Source organism: Apis mellifera, linkage group LG8 (genome assembly GCF_003254395.2).
Source record: "Apis mellifera strain DH4 linkage group LG8, Amel_HAv3.1, whole genome shotgun sequence".
NCBI lineage: Eukaryota > Metazoa > Arthropoda > Insecta > Hymenoptera > Apidae > Apis > Apis mellifera.
The window spans coordinates 1,522,324-1,536,790 of record NC_037645.1 but is presented as its reverse complement, the minus strand read 5'-3'; the positions used below and the strand labels follow the sequence as shown (position 1 = coordinate 1,536,790).

General features: G+C 21.6%; 3 protein-coding genes across 7 annotated transcripts; 1 reads left to right on the top strand and 2 right to left on the bottom strand.

Annotated features, from left to right (window-relative positions):
* Positions 1-347: 347 nt before the first annotated feature.
* Positions 348-4,610, top strand: LOC552768 (phenylalanine--tRNA ligase alpha subunit). Of its 4 annotated transcripts, none has more exons than XM_026442189.1 (8): positions 348-404; positions 1,967-2,307; positions 2,369-2,590; positions 2,695-2,810; positions 2,919-3,103; positions 3,164-3,525; positions 3,613-3,714; positions 3,902-4,610. In XM_026442189.1, exons 2-8 carry the CDS (start codon positions 2,030-2,032, stop codon positions 4,512-4,514), a joined length of 1,878 nt encoding a protein of 625 aa, XP_026297974.1. In that variant the 5' UTR covers positions 348-404; positions 1,967-2,029; the 3' UTR covers positions 4,515-4,610. The 4 variants fall into 4 exon arrangements, with proteins under 4 accessions (XP_026297974.1, XP_625147.3, XP_006558696.2 ...); XM_625144.5 differs by lacking the exon at positions 348-404 and adding an exon at positions 1,491-1,716; XM_006558633.3 differs by lacking the exon at positions 348-404 and adding an exon at positions 1,605-1,711.
* Positions 4,611-5,050: 440 nt separating this feature from the next.
* LOC725973 lies at positions 5,051-6,520 on the bottom strand. 2 transcript variants are annotated; one of them, XM_006558631.3, is made up of 3 exons: positions 6,359-6,520; positions 5,616-5,862; positions 5,051-5,156 (listed from the first exon to the last, which is right to left on the bottom strand). In XM_006558631.3, the coding sequence occupies exons 1-3, from the start codon at positions 6,367-6,369 to the stop codon at positions 5,076-5,078; spliced, it is 339 nt and encodes a 112-aa protein (XP_006558694.1). In that variant the 5' UTR covers positions 6,370-6,520; the 3' UTR covers positions 5,051-5,075. The 2 variants fall into 2 exon arrangements, with proteins under 2 accessions (XP_006558694.1, XP_001121757.2); XM_001121757.5 differs by having other exon boundaries at positions 5,616-5,848; positions 6,359-6,498.
* A 3,238-nt stretch (positions 6,521-9,758) lies between these two features.
* Positions 9,759-12,508, bottom strand: LOC100577680. Its single transcript, XM_003249314.4, has 5 exons — positions 12,230-12,508; positions 11,395-11,734; positions 10,829-11,092; positions 10,581-10,760; positions 9,759-10,196 (listed from the first exon to the last, which is right to left on the bottom strand). The coding sequence occupies exons 2-5, from the start codon at positions 11,731-11,733 to the stop codon at positions 9,828-9,830; spliced, it is 1,152 nt and encodes a 383-aa protein (XP_003249362.1). The 5' UTR covers position 11,734; positions 12,230-12,508; the 3' UTR covers positions 9,759-9,827.
* Positions 12,509-14,467: the final 1,959 nt, after the last annotated feature.

Here is a 14,467-nt window from a genome sequence, read left to right as displayed (position 1 = left end):
TGATTGAATAAATATTATTTAAAAATTAATAAAAAAGTTATATTTCACATAATTAAATAAAAAATCATTTAAAGAAACATCATTTGATATATTTTTTAATGTATTTTTATTTTAATAAAATAAAAAAAATTTTAAGTGATTAAAATGTTAATAATATATATATATATATATATATATACACACACATATATATATGTTATAAATGTTAATTAGTATTAAATATAATTTTATAATATAATTTGAATTATATTTTTCCTAAAAGATAGACAAGTAAAAAAATAGTCAATATTTAGGTACTTATATTAGATTTTCATCTAGTAATATTTAGTTAGTGCCGAAATTTTATCCTATGAAACGAAAAGCGCTGTTTTCGTTTCTCTAAAAAAATCGAAAATGTGCCTGAGGTATGATAATATTGATAGATAACAAATATATCCGATAAAATCTTTTTCATCTTTTTTTTTAAAAAAACAAAAATAAATATCTTAGAATAAGATATAAATATTTTTTTTATTCGAAAGATATAATATTTATATGTAAAAATTAATATATTATTAAATTATATTTTTCACTCGTGATATAATCTTTTATAAATTTTATCATATGGTTTTCAAACAGAAAAAATTCAAAAGAAAAAAGACTTTTCGAAAATTCACCTTTCAGGGAGTTGATTTCAATTAACTTTTTACCAAAATAACAATTTTATATTTAAAAAAATCAATTGAAAATAATAAATATTTAATTGTACACTTATATTATCTTAAAATACATTTTGTAATCTTTAAATTATATTTATTCTAGTGAATAGTTTATGATTTTAATGCATGTCCGTGCTCATAGACGATTTTTTTATGATTTAAAAAGAAAATCCATAGCTCTAATAAAAAAAATTGCTTAAAATAAAAAAAGAAAAATACCACTGAACGAAAAATAAGAAATTAATATATACATATACATATTAATGTTAAAACTTATTTGCGTAATGTGATTATTGTTGATGATTACCTAAAATACTAAGCTCAATTGTTTATAAATGGTAAAAACATAGATTAAGTATTCGTATTATCTATTTTTCAAGATTTATTCTATTAAAATAACTTATATTTATAATGTGAATGTAAATAAAATACAAAATAAAAATATAAATTAATAAGTCTTTTTTTATAAATCCTTTAAGTACTTTTAAGATATGATATATAGAAAATTATTATCATAAAATTGTAATATTAAATAAAATTAAAATTTAATAAAATTATTAAATTTTATGTAAAAAACAAAATTAAATTTCAAAAAATATATAATATTTATAAATATATACATGTATATATATTTTAAATTATAAATTTTGCTATTAATAAATTTTTAAAATATTGTGATGATTTCATATATATGTAAATATATAATATGAAGTAGTAAAAATAAATTATATAAATTGAAATTTAATTTTATTTTATTAAATAAAAATACTATCCATATGTTATTATTATTGATATTATTTTATAGTATTCACGTATGATTCACGTGGATCTTTACCGGTAGTTTTAATATAAAATATAAATCATTATTTCTTCAAACATGGCAAAACAACTAACTGATCAAATATTGGATTATATAGATAAGCATGGAAAATTAAATTCTTTATATTTGGCTGAAGTTTTTAAAGAAAATCATCAAAAAATTATTGGAGCTATCAAGAGTATTGAAGCAGTTGGTGATGTAAATTAATAACAAATTATATAAATTTGTGTCATAATTATAGGTTTTTATAATAATTATTTTAAAAAATTATTATTTTTAATTTTAAAATGTTTTTAAAACATTTTATTATAAAAATGCGTATTTATAAATAAATTTATCGATTTTTTGGAAGAAGAAATTTGATTATAACCTTAAAATTTCTATTCTTGTTTTTTAAATTTTTTTATTATAAAAATATTATTTATTTTATTTTATATTTTTATTATAGTTAATTTCCACTAAGCAAATTATTGATAAAAAATGGGAATTAACATCAGAAGGTCATCATGTAATGAATTATGGAAGTCATGAAGCAGCAATTTATAATGCAATTCCTGATGATGGAATGCCACAATCTGAAATTATACAATCAATTCCATTTGCAAAAATTGGATTTTCAAAAGCATTACAAGCTGGTTGGATTGTAATTGACAAAAGTAATGGTACACCTATTGTGAAAAAGAAAGCAACTTCTATTATAGATATTATACAAAATGATTTAAAGGATCTAACAAGTTTAACTGATCAGCTTAGAAATGATTATAAAAAAAGAAAACTGATTCAAGAAGTGTAAGTTTTTTATTAATTTAATTAAAAAAAAATTATATTACATAAATAATTTTCTTAACAGAATTATTAAATCTATACAAGTAGAAAAAGGTCCAAATTTTACAACAACAATTGAAAAACAAGAAACAGAATTAACAGCTGATTTGTTAATAAATGGTGCATGGAAAAATAAAAAATTTAAACCATATAATTTTGCAGCACTTGGTACTACTCTTGAAGTGGGTCATTTGCATCCACTATTAAAAGTAAGAAGCGAATTTAGAAAAATATTTTTAGAAATGGGGTATGTAAAAGAAAAAATTATTTTTATTTTTCTTATTTAAATAAATTTTAAATTTTGTAGCATGTCTTCAATATTTTTTCTTACATATTTTTTTCACTTTTTAGATTTACTGAAATGCCAACCAATAATTACGTAGAAAGTTCTTTTTGGAATTTTGATGCATTATTTCAACCTCAACAGCATCCAGCAAGAGATGCACATGATACATTTTTTATAGCTGGTATATTTTATTAATAAATCTTTTAAATAATTATATGTATATATAATTATATATATATTTAATTAAATTAAGTGTATTTAATTAATATGGATAAAATATTTATTTCAGAACCATCTCACAGTACAAACTTTCCCATAGATTATATGGAAAAGGTAAAAAAAGTTCATAGTGAAGGAGATTATGGATCTCTTGGTTATCGTTATGATTGGAAACTTGAAGAAGCTCAAAAAAATGTTCTTCGTACTCATACAACAGCTGTTAGTGCACGAATGCTTTATAAGCTTATGCAACAGGTAATTAAATAAAAAATTTAAATATCAATTTAAAAATTAAAAAATTCTCATAAATTTCAGAATAAATTTAAACCAGTGAAGTATTTCAGTATTGATCGAGTATTTCGTAATGAAACTTTAGATGCTACACATCTAGCTGAATTTCATCAAATTGAAGGTGTTATTGCAGATTATAATCTCACATTAGGTGATTTGATAGGAATTTTATATGAATTTTTTAAGAAACTTGGTATTATACAGCTTCAGTTCAAACCCGCATACAATCCATATACGGAACCTAGTATGGAAATTTTTTGTTATCATGAGGGCTTGAAAAAATGGATAGAAATTGGTAATAGTGGAATGTTCAGACCAGAAATGCTATTACCAATGGGATTACCTAAAGATGTAAATGTAATTGCTTGGGGATTATCTTTAGAAAGGTAACAGAAAAATAATTAATATCTATATTATAGTTGATATCTGTATCATAAATATTATTAAAATTTTAATTATTTGCTTTTTCTTAGACCAACTATGATTAAATATGGATTAAATAATATACGAGATTTAGTTGGACCAAAAATAGATTTGGAAATGGTTTACAACAATCCTATCTGTCGCTTAAACAAGTAAATATTTTTTTAATTATTATTATATAAGATATTTATGCAAATAATTACAATATTGAAATTAAAATGAATTTATAATTTTATAATAAATTTTGTAGATTAAATTTTTTTCATTCAATGTATAAAATTTTATTTATTAAATAAGTAAATAAACAAAATAAATACGATATATATACCTTTCTGACAGGATTAGTCACAATTCTTCTCAAATAAAGAAGCTTGAAGACATGAAACAAGAAATAAACAAACTTGAAAAAGAATCTGAATGTACCAGAAAATTCGAAAAGCAAAAACTTGTTTTATTTTGTGACCCAAAACATCCAATCAGATTTATAGAACCATTTTTTCATTATATAAAATCTTATGTTAACATTTTTGTGACATCTCATATACATTCCAGTGTGCAACATTTTCCAAACGAATTATCAGATTTTTGTTTGGAATATAAAAAAGGAAATCAAATTAATGACATTCATTTAACAATAATTTGGAAAGAAATTGGTATTGATCCTATAATGCAATTACCAGGAATGCATAAAATAATAGGCGAAATAAATATAGCGCGATATCTAAATCGCGTAATTGAAAATTGTTATCCACATATCTTACGTTATGAAAGCAAAAGTGTATTATATGCAAATGAAATAGATAACTATTTAGAAAAAATACATAGTTTTTTACATACTAATGTGCATCAAGCTATTCATAAAAAGTCACTTTACATAATGGGTGAAGATATATCCATTATAGATATTTTATTAGAATCTTTTGAAAAATATAAATTATGCAAACAAAAATAATACATTGATAAAATTTTATAAAAATATGATAACCTATTTTTGAATCTTTTATATATCTTATGCTTATATAATTAAATTAATAAATAAAATATATATATGTAATTAATTTAATATTCTTTATATTTCTGAATTGACTTTAATAATATTTAATTAATACTTAGTTAATAGATAATTAATAATTCTGATTTTAATAATTCTTAATTAAATAATTTGATAAAAAATATTTGTTTTAATTTTTTAAAAATTTATAATTTTTATGAGTTTGTTTATAATGTGCATTTATAAATATTTAATACGTTTAAATAATGTACGTTAAAAATCGATATCAATTATATATATCACTTGGTTGTATTTTGAAAACAAAATTTTAAATTATAAATAAGTAAAAAATTCATTATACATATATAATTTTGCTTCATAATAATTATATTTTTTTTTCAAATAATTTTAAAAAACATTATAAAATAATATATAAATATTAATAAAAAAATATGAAATAGAAGGATTTAGAAGGATTTATAAAAAATTTAAAAAAATTATTAAGAATTTTTTATAATTTTTTTATTTTCGTACAAATCCTGCATTATGAAGAACATTATATACTTTTTCTCGTGGTATTTTATCTGTTTCACGATCGATTACCTATAATAAAAAGAAGCATTACAATTATAACGTATTATTAGTTTCTTATTATATATATCATTAAATTTTTATAAAGAAATATTAATAAAATATTAATAATTATTAAATATTAATAATTGGAAAATGATAATATTAGAATATTTATTAAAAAAATATCAAGAAATAATATTAATATGAATTATTTTTTTTCACTAAAAAAAAAAACAATAAATGAAAAAATTAAAAATATATTACAGAAGTATTAGATACATATTGTAGTACGAATTCATAATGAAATGCGATATATCAATAAAAGATAGAGATAAAATTGGTATAAGAGAGAGTAGTGAAGGTCGTATTCTCAGATTTCAGAACTAAATCCATCAACCTCATTTCAAAATCAATTGACACTTTACTTATTAATTATAATATGTTTTAATAATATTATGAAAGAAATATTAAAATTAACAAAAATTTTACCTGCATTTCTTTGTTGAAAATCCATGACTCTTTTGCGAGCTTGGCAGCAATTTGCGGATTTTTGTAAAAGTTATTTCGTAATTCGTTTGGTAAAGTATCTTCTATCGCCGAATTCAGTAGATTTGCTGGATGTTGATACACAAATCCCGAGGGAAGATAGAATTGTGGTGAGACCACACATAATTCCATTACGATCATAAGCACAATTATTATATTCATATTTGTGCAAAATTCTGGAAAGAGTAAACTTCGTCCACTTTAAACTAACAATTTTGTCATTTTAAAATTATAAAAAAGAAATGGTTTTAAAATTTTTAATTTTAAATATTTTATTATATTCAATTTATCAAACAAGGAATATGCATAGATCATGACGAGTTTATAAAAGATATTTATTATAAATTAAGATATTAAAAAAAGAAAGGAATTTACGATAGCTGAATCAGTATTTTAATTCAAACTTTATATCTATTCTACGCATGCGCTATCGCTCAAAATTGCACGAAAAAGTTTTTCTTTATACATCACTTTTTTTATATCATTCAATTCACATGAACTAAATAATGTTTAACACAGAAACTTCAAGAGAATATTTCTCTCGTGAGATTTTGAGCTATACACTATTTATAATTATTAAATATAAGTTGAGAAATTGCTGATCTTCTTGACAGGAATTCTCTAACTCTTTTCTTGTACTTCAATCAATCCTTGTGATGTTCGATTTTCTGCACAAGCAAACTCACCTTTTGAACATTTGATTTCTTGGCCCACAGATCTAGTTATTTCTCTTGCGCATGTCTAACTGAATTCAAGATTCGTTACAGTGTTACTTATATAGTAGCTGTTACTTCAGTACAAGTTACTAAGGTTACTGTCGACGTTTTCTTGGTCATTATCTGTCTTCTGACTTGTTCTACTGGCCTTATGACGAGGTCATTTATTCCTTCGTTTCAAGAGTGAAGATTCCTTCAAATTGTAATCATTGTTTGCTTGCATTTATCTACGATCTTCCTGATTCTTGAGTGCTTTATTTATAGGATATGAAATATTGAATATTCGATATACTTTATCTAAGATAATTATCCGTGAATTTTGGATCATGTGGCATAGATCTATGAATTATAAACGAAATATAAAGAAAAGAAATATCTAATTTTTATGATTTGTTTTTTCATTAGAAAGATTGTAAGAAGATTATAAATTTAAAGTAAGTAAATTTTAGAAAAATTATTTTAAAAGATTATTTTTATGAAAAAATATTTTAAGAAATGATAAATACTTAAAATATAGAAGATTTATATTATTCTGAATTAAAAATTTGTCAAATCTTTTTGTATTTTTTTTTAATTATTTTCTTTTTGAAAAAATTTTTTTTATTAGAAATTTTTAAAAAGTCTTATTCCTTTCTTCTTTTTTTTCATCATTATTTATAACTTTTGAAATTTTTTACCTTAATTCCTTAATAATTCTATAATTATAATTAATTAGAAATTAGTCAAGAATTCATTAGTAGAATTTCTATAAGTGAGTTATTATAAAATACAAGTAAGCTGTATTTTGTAATAAAAGTAAGCTTATAAAATACAAGTAATCATATTGTCTTGTATAGAATATTCTGAAACTCTTTTTTGCTTTTCACTTTCTTTGGAAGAATAGTAATTCAATAGGCGTGGCATTCGATCAATTCACCAGTTTACGCACGATGAATTTGTTAAAAGTTGTATTTTAAAAACAGTCGCTCGATTCAAATCGATGTGTACCGTGAAATTTGGTGGGTATAATGTTTGAAAATCGATTTTATAGAATTTTCATTATTTCTTAAATTTATTTATTTCTAAATTAAGCTATTATACATATTATTTTATTTATTATTTTATAGTAATCAAAAATAATATTATCAAAAATAATATTGCAAAATTCTAAAAGGAATTTTTCTAAATTAGGAAAAATAATATTTAAGAAAATAATATGTTTAATTTAAAAAAATAATATTAGGAAATTTTTAAATATAAAATTTAAAAATTAATTATAATTTTTACATTTTTTTATTTTCTTGATAATAATCTTTTTCTTTTAAATTTTTTTAGTGAAATTATTATAACTTAAAAATATAAGAAAAATTTTGAAATTTTCTAAATGAAAAAGAAAAAATAATAATAAAAAGTGATATATTAAAATAAAATTTAATTATTTAAATTTAATTATTTGTTAGTAGAATATTTGCAATTTAAAAAAAAAAATTTTAAAAGATACTGAATTGTTATGTTATGCATGTTCCACGATTGGTAAGCTTTAATTATCTACTTAAATTCTTAAAGATTTTTTTTGGTTAACATAGTTTTCCGATTTATGTATTATACATACCGTATATACATATCTTTGTTAACAATTGAATCCGGGTTGCGATTCGTTATATTACTATATTATGACAAACTTATATTGTATAATATATTATTTGTAATTTCAATTCTTTTCTTATGCAGTAATCATGTAATCGACTACGCTTTCTTCTGTCACGTTCAAATTTCATGCAAATTCTTTTTAATTATTTGATTTTTTTAAATTCCATGAATCATTTATTTGAAAGTTTAAATGTAATATTTATATAATATTGATTATAATTTAACATATTATTTAAAATATTATTATATTATATTAAATATTATTTATTTGATTTTTGAAAATATAAGCTTACAAATATTTAAATCTTTTTACTCATCATCATAAATGTTATAATTAAATTATATATTAATTTCAATTTTATTACAAAATTTTAATATAATATGAGATAATAATAACGGATAAAATGTATAATAGATAAAATAACGGATAAAATCTATAAAAATTTTATATTAATATATTAAACAATATTCAAAAAAATTATTACAACGAGAGTTTTGTTGAGTAATAATCTAAATAATTTAAATAAAATGGTCTTTTTGATCAAGTTGAAAATTATATAAATCTATGCGATAAATATGTATGTTTTACCAAGATAAATATATTTTTACTGTTATTTTTATTATTGATGACATTAAATGAATGTATGAAGATCTTAATTATTTTGTATTGATAATCATTTTACTATTTTTATTTAAGATAAAAAATAAGCACGGGGAATGAATATAGATATAAAGTCATTTATTTAATGGTATTTAGGTCAATGTTATATCCTTATAGGTAATATCCAGAGGCAGTGGTTATCCTTGTCAAAATTGATTTGCCTGCTATAGGAAGTCATTGTCGGCTTATTCTGAACAATATATATAATTTAAAGAAATTATGAAAAATGTGAAAGAAAAAATGATTATGAAGTTACATACAAAGAAAAATATGTAAGATCTTGCATTTTACTTTATAATTAGAACCTTTCACATTATCATGATGGATAAATTGATCATGAAAAGTTTTGTATAGCATTCAATATTGAATATATTTAGTCTTTTATTTATATTTTCTTTTAATAGTTATATTTTTGATTTAATTTTATCTAATTATTTTCATCTTTTTTTAATAATCATATATTTTATATAAATATTTTTAACTATATTAAAAAGAAAAAAGTAAAATAGTAAAATATTTTAAAATAAATTTATAAAGTTATTTTTGAATTTATTTAATTTAATTAATGTAAATTTTAAAGATTATTATTAAATTTTTAAATTTAATATTGCAAAACATATTTTAAGAAATATAATTTCTTTAAGGAATATGTGAATATCTTTTAATTGTAAAATTCCACTAATTAATTTATTAATTAATTTTTTTAAATCTTTTAATTTCTTTTAACAATATACAAAACTTAATAATTAAAGTTTGGAAATAATTTTAAAATTTTCCTATACTTCAAATGAACAGGTTTCGTAAGAAATAAAACAATCATATTTCATTTCTATTTTTTAGTTATGAACATTTTTCAAAATATAAAACAAATATAAAATATAGAAGGTTCCATTTGTTTATAGGATATAATTTTTTTAACAGAAATAATACGAAAAATTATTTCGATTTAAAAAATACAATTTTACAACATATATAATCTTTTTTTTCATAAAAAAATTATAAAAATTATTTTAAAATTTTAAAAATCAATATAAAATCCTTTAATTTTAATTTCTTTTAACATAAATATTCAATCATGGATATAAATCTAATATAGCACAATATATATTCACTGATTCTATTTTAAAACAAGATCACAAGTCAACTGGTTTAATGATAATATTCATAAGCTGGCGAAATGGTTTTCTGATAAACCGGAACAGCAGCATGAGCAATCGTTGGTGCAAGAGCTTTTCCGACTACAGGGACAGAACTATGAACTTGAACATGATCTAAACGTGTGGTTTTTATAAAGGTAGGTTGTTGTACGGATACTCTTTCTATTTTCGTTGCTGGTTCCACAACATTCACTTCTTGAAGAGTTTCAATTGGCCTGCTGATCACGACACGTCTTGTAGAAACTCGTTCATCAGCTGGTTCCGCAGATTCCGGAGCTGGAGTGGCAGAAATTACTCGACCTCGAACCTGTCCAGCATCTCCAATTGCGGATTGAGAGGGACTGGAATGTCCGAATCCAACCTTTAAAAATATAAATACAAAATATGATAAATAAATATTAAACATAAAGTTTTCATTTAATCAAAGAAATAATTATTAAGAAGAGTTATGTTGAAAAAAGTGCTAATTAATAAAATAATTGGATAACTAGCAATTTTTTTATAGTTATACAATATTTTAAAATAATTTTTAATTTTACATATTTATTTATAGTGTATCAACATTACTCATACAAATTACTATTTATATATAATAATTCTCTAATATTTTTATACTATTCTCATACAATAATATTTACAATCTTTTTTTGAAGTTCTTTCTCATCCTGAAATAAGATAAAAATGGAATATCTTTATAATAATTCATAATAATATTATCATAATAACATTTTATAATAATAATTACCTCAGCAACATTGCCACGAGCAGTGAGCAATTCAATCAATCTGTTCTGATTCTGTTGATCTTGTTCAGGAGAGGAATTGGGACTGACGATAACACTTGGTGAAGGATCATGAGCAACGAGAGGTTCATTTGATGATGCACCGTTCAAGTTAGTTTTTAATTGGGGTAAACTTCCACTAGCCTAGAAAAAAAGTAAATTTATTAAATTTAAATTAATTTTTAATCAATAATTAATAATTTAAACGTTACCTGACTCTGAACATTGAGTTTGCGAAATTCAGGATTTTCTACTACAACAGTTTCATCATCATTGGAAATTGGAGCAGAAGAAACTGTTGGAGATGGAAGAGTTTGAGTTGCTTCGAAATGTTGGAGCAAAGGTTGAATCACAGCTGGTCCTTTCTGAGTTTTGGAAGTTGGTTGATCAAGTTCAACTACTGCTGAACCAGCTGGACGAACAACTACACGTTCTTCAATGTCATAAAATTGCTTCTGAATTGCTGGACGACGTACCTGAAAGTGAAAGTGAAAAGTATTATTTTTTTAAGTTTTTAAAGTTTTTGAAATTAATAAAAAGAAAATGGAAAAAATTTAATTAAATAATTAAATATAAAGAAAAAGGAAAATTTTTCTTTATATAGAAAAGATTATTCTTATGAAAAATAAAAAAAATGATAAAAGAATCTAATCAAATCTAATACAAATTAAAAGAAAAATGTAAAAAGATTAAATAAAGAGAAAGGAAAGTCATAAGGAATCAAGTAAGAGGCAGAGAAAACAAAAAAGATAATTTCTTAAATTAAAAAATTATTTACTTCGAATTTACGAGTAGAAACGGCCGGTTTTACCACATCTAATTGTTTTTCCAAAACAGCAGGTTGGGCTTCAATTTTAGTAATTGGCACATGAGAAATAGTTGGTACATGTTTGACGAAAGGTACAGCAGCCACTGCTGGAACTTGAGCAGCTGCATATCCAACGTGTTGGGCTTCGATTTTAGCAGGAATGCTATAAGCAAGCTGAGCTTCAGGTTCAATATTATTTATATAAGTTACACCTGCTGGATTCAAGTACGGCATCCTGATAGATACAAAGCCACCATAGCTAGTATGCAGCAATGTCGCTGCCACCGAGAAGAGAATTCCAAATTGCATTCTAGAATAATATGATAAATATCTAGTATAGTTGATCATAAGTTTATAATATTATTTATATAATTTTAATTTAATTTTATAAAATTTTGAAAAATGAAAATATAAATTTCTACATAATAAATATTTTGAAGAGAAATAATATAAAGAATTTGACTTTAATATCTAAAAAAATAGGAAATTTTTCTTGTTTCATTTAGAAAGAAATCATTGTATCATACTTTTTTAAAAAATATTCTGGAAAATTTATTTTAATAGATATCTATTCTTAAATAAAATTACCTTCATTACAAATTATTAGGATTAACAAGTATCCTAAAAATTTGTTTTACCATTACCTATGCATAATTTAGAATAAATTTCAAGCGAATTACTATAGAAGAAGAATTATTATGGAAATAAGAAAAATGTAAATTATCAATTTAATTATCCATCAGAATCATTGAACATGTAAAAAATAAGTCTTTTGGATAATCTGTGATCTCAAAATCAAAATTACCTTGGTCGCTAAAAAATGAAACGACGTTCGAATCAACGAAGGGGTGCAAGACTCTGTCTCTTCAGTGGCAGCAGACGTTACTTATATGGCCCCGTAGTAAAGGGGGACCCCTTCTTACAAAACCATCGTTCCGGTACCCCTCCCATATGAACAAAGACTTAAAGTTGACCAAAACTGGGTCGATCTACTTTACTTCTCCACGTGTTCAATCTTCGAGAAACCTGCTCCCTCATAGGAATTGGCATTTGTGCATCTCTCTTTCTCTATGACATGGTCATTAATTTTAATTTCGCAATTTTAGATTGATCATTTGAGCACCCAATTTTTATGAAAAAATTATTTGTCTTTCTTGTTTTTGCTATAATATAAGCAAATCGATTCATTATAGTAATCAATTGTAAATATTGGAAAAAAATTTATATATCATTAAGAATTCATAAAATAACTTAATAATGATGTAATAATATAATAGAAATATAAGTAATTGCTTTCTAATTAAATATTGATTATTATTGATTCTTGATTGTGATCAGTTTGATTAATAAAAAATATTATTTATTGAAATTATACTTAAATTTAGTATTAAATTAATTATAAAATTAATTGTGAAATTAATTCAATACTAAAATTGATATATATATAATTTATTTTTAATAATAAACATTATCTTTTAAGATAAATCAAATATAAAATATGATAATTAAAATTTTTTTTTAATTTTTTAAAATAACTTAATAATGAGTTTATCAGTTTATTATTAAAAATTATGATTACAATAAATAATAATAAAGATAAAATTTTTTTTCTTTTTTTAATTATAGCTTTTATTTGTTTTTAAAGAAATATTATTCGCATTTAATTGAAGAATTTTTATTTTTATCATAAAGAAATTAATTATGTGAGATATGATTGAAAAATAAATTTGCATCAATTCATCAATTTATAAATAGTAATAGGTAATTGATGAATAGAATGGAACAATTTAAATGCTAAAGAATTATAAGTATTCGAAAGTGAAAACATTGAATTCAGTTGGGTCGATGCGCCTTTAGAATTCGATTGTTATTCATCTCATATATTCGAGGGTTCGTGTAAAATTTATCACTCACGAAATGTGGACTAAATGACGCGAGTTCCTGTTAAAAAAAGAGAAAATAACGTTTCTTGAATCATATATAATCGTATCATTCCATTTAACATGACAAAGCAATTAGAATTCAATAATTGAACAATATTTCAATTTCATTTAAAGATTAAAAAACAATAGATATGATAATTAGAAATAAAATGTGTTTTATTAATGTTGAAAATAATAAAAGTTTTTTTCTTTACGTTTTTTAAATTGTAAAGAGTTCCCATTTTTTATTTGCAATTGCTGTACCTATTTTTTCAAGAAATGTATCAAGATGATCTCTTTTTTTTCCGGCAATTTATTTATTTTTTATTGACAACATATATTTTAAAATATTTTATATTACATTTATATTCTCCTATTATAATCCTATAAGATTATTCTGAAAATGAAAAATAGAAATGATAAAAAATGAATGATAGATTGAGATTTAAAAAAATTGAATTTCATTTATTCACTTATTGATTTTATTATTCGATTTAATATACATATCTTCAATTTTGTTTCTGTTATTATGTTAATAAGATTATTTAATTCATTCTTATATAAATATTATTATTACTATAAATTTTTTTTATTATATAAATTTAATTATTTAATAAATATTTTAAAATGTAAAATAAACACAAATTTATGAATTTTACATCATTGTTATTATTGCAAGAATAATCGTTTTTAAATGATAATAGATTAATCTATAAAATGATCATCACTTATATAATTTATCAAAAAAAATTATATTTTTTGCGTTTGATATCTAAAAATGATAACTAATTATTGTTTTTTAATTTTCGATTCACATTATATATTAATAAAAATGATATAATTATATGATAAATACTGATTAAAAGTCATTTATTTTGAAACAGTTATGCAATCATTGGTTTCAAATTTAAAATTTTTTATTTGCATCGATGAATTATATTTGCATCTTCTTTTAATAAATGTTCTGATTTTTAAACTCAATCTGCAAATATATATAATCATTTAAATCTTGCTCAATAGCTATTTACATGTATCAAGGTCAGGTATCAAAGGAATGACGATCGATTTTTATCCTTTCGATTAAAATGAAAACGTTGCGAAATTTTAATAGTCACACAAAA

What these genes read in the sequence shown, in the direction of transcription:
- LOC100577680 (XM_003249314.4), bottom strand. Translation starts at nt 11,733, where the DNA reads ATGCAATTTGGAATTCTCTTCTCGGTGGCAGCGACATTGCTGCATACT. An exon ending in TTTCTACTCGTAAATTCGAA is followed by an intron (nt 11,093 to 11,394) that starts GTAAATAATTTT and finishes TTTCACTTTCAG; the next exon opens with GTACGTCGTCCAGCAATTCA. An exon ending in AACTCAATGTTCAGAGTCAG is followed by an intron (nt 10,761 to 10,828) that starts GTAACGTTTAAA and finishes CTTTTTTTCTAG; the next exon opens with GCTAGTGGAAGTTTACCCCA.
- LOC725973 (XM_006558631.3), bottom strand. An exon ending in TTTTCAACAAAGAAATGCAG is followed by an intron (nt 5,157 to 5,615) that starts GTAAAATTTTTG and finishes TTTTTATTATAG; the next exon opens with GTAATCGATCGTGAAACAGA.
- LOC552768 (XM_625144.5), top strand. Translation starts at nt 1,576, where the DNA reads ATGGCAAAACAACTAACTGATCAAATATTGGATTATATAGATAAGCAT. An exon ending in AAAATATTTTTAGAAATGGG is followed by an intron (nt 2,591 to 2,694) that starts GTATGTAAAAGA and finishes TTCACTTTTTAG; the next exon opens with ATTTACTGAAATGCCAACCA. An exon ending in TGGGGATTATCTTTAGAAAG is followed by an intron (nt 3,526 to 3,612) that starts GTAACAGAAAAA and finishes GCTTTTTCTTAG; the next exon opens with ACCAACTATGATTAAATATG.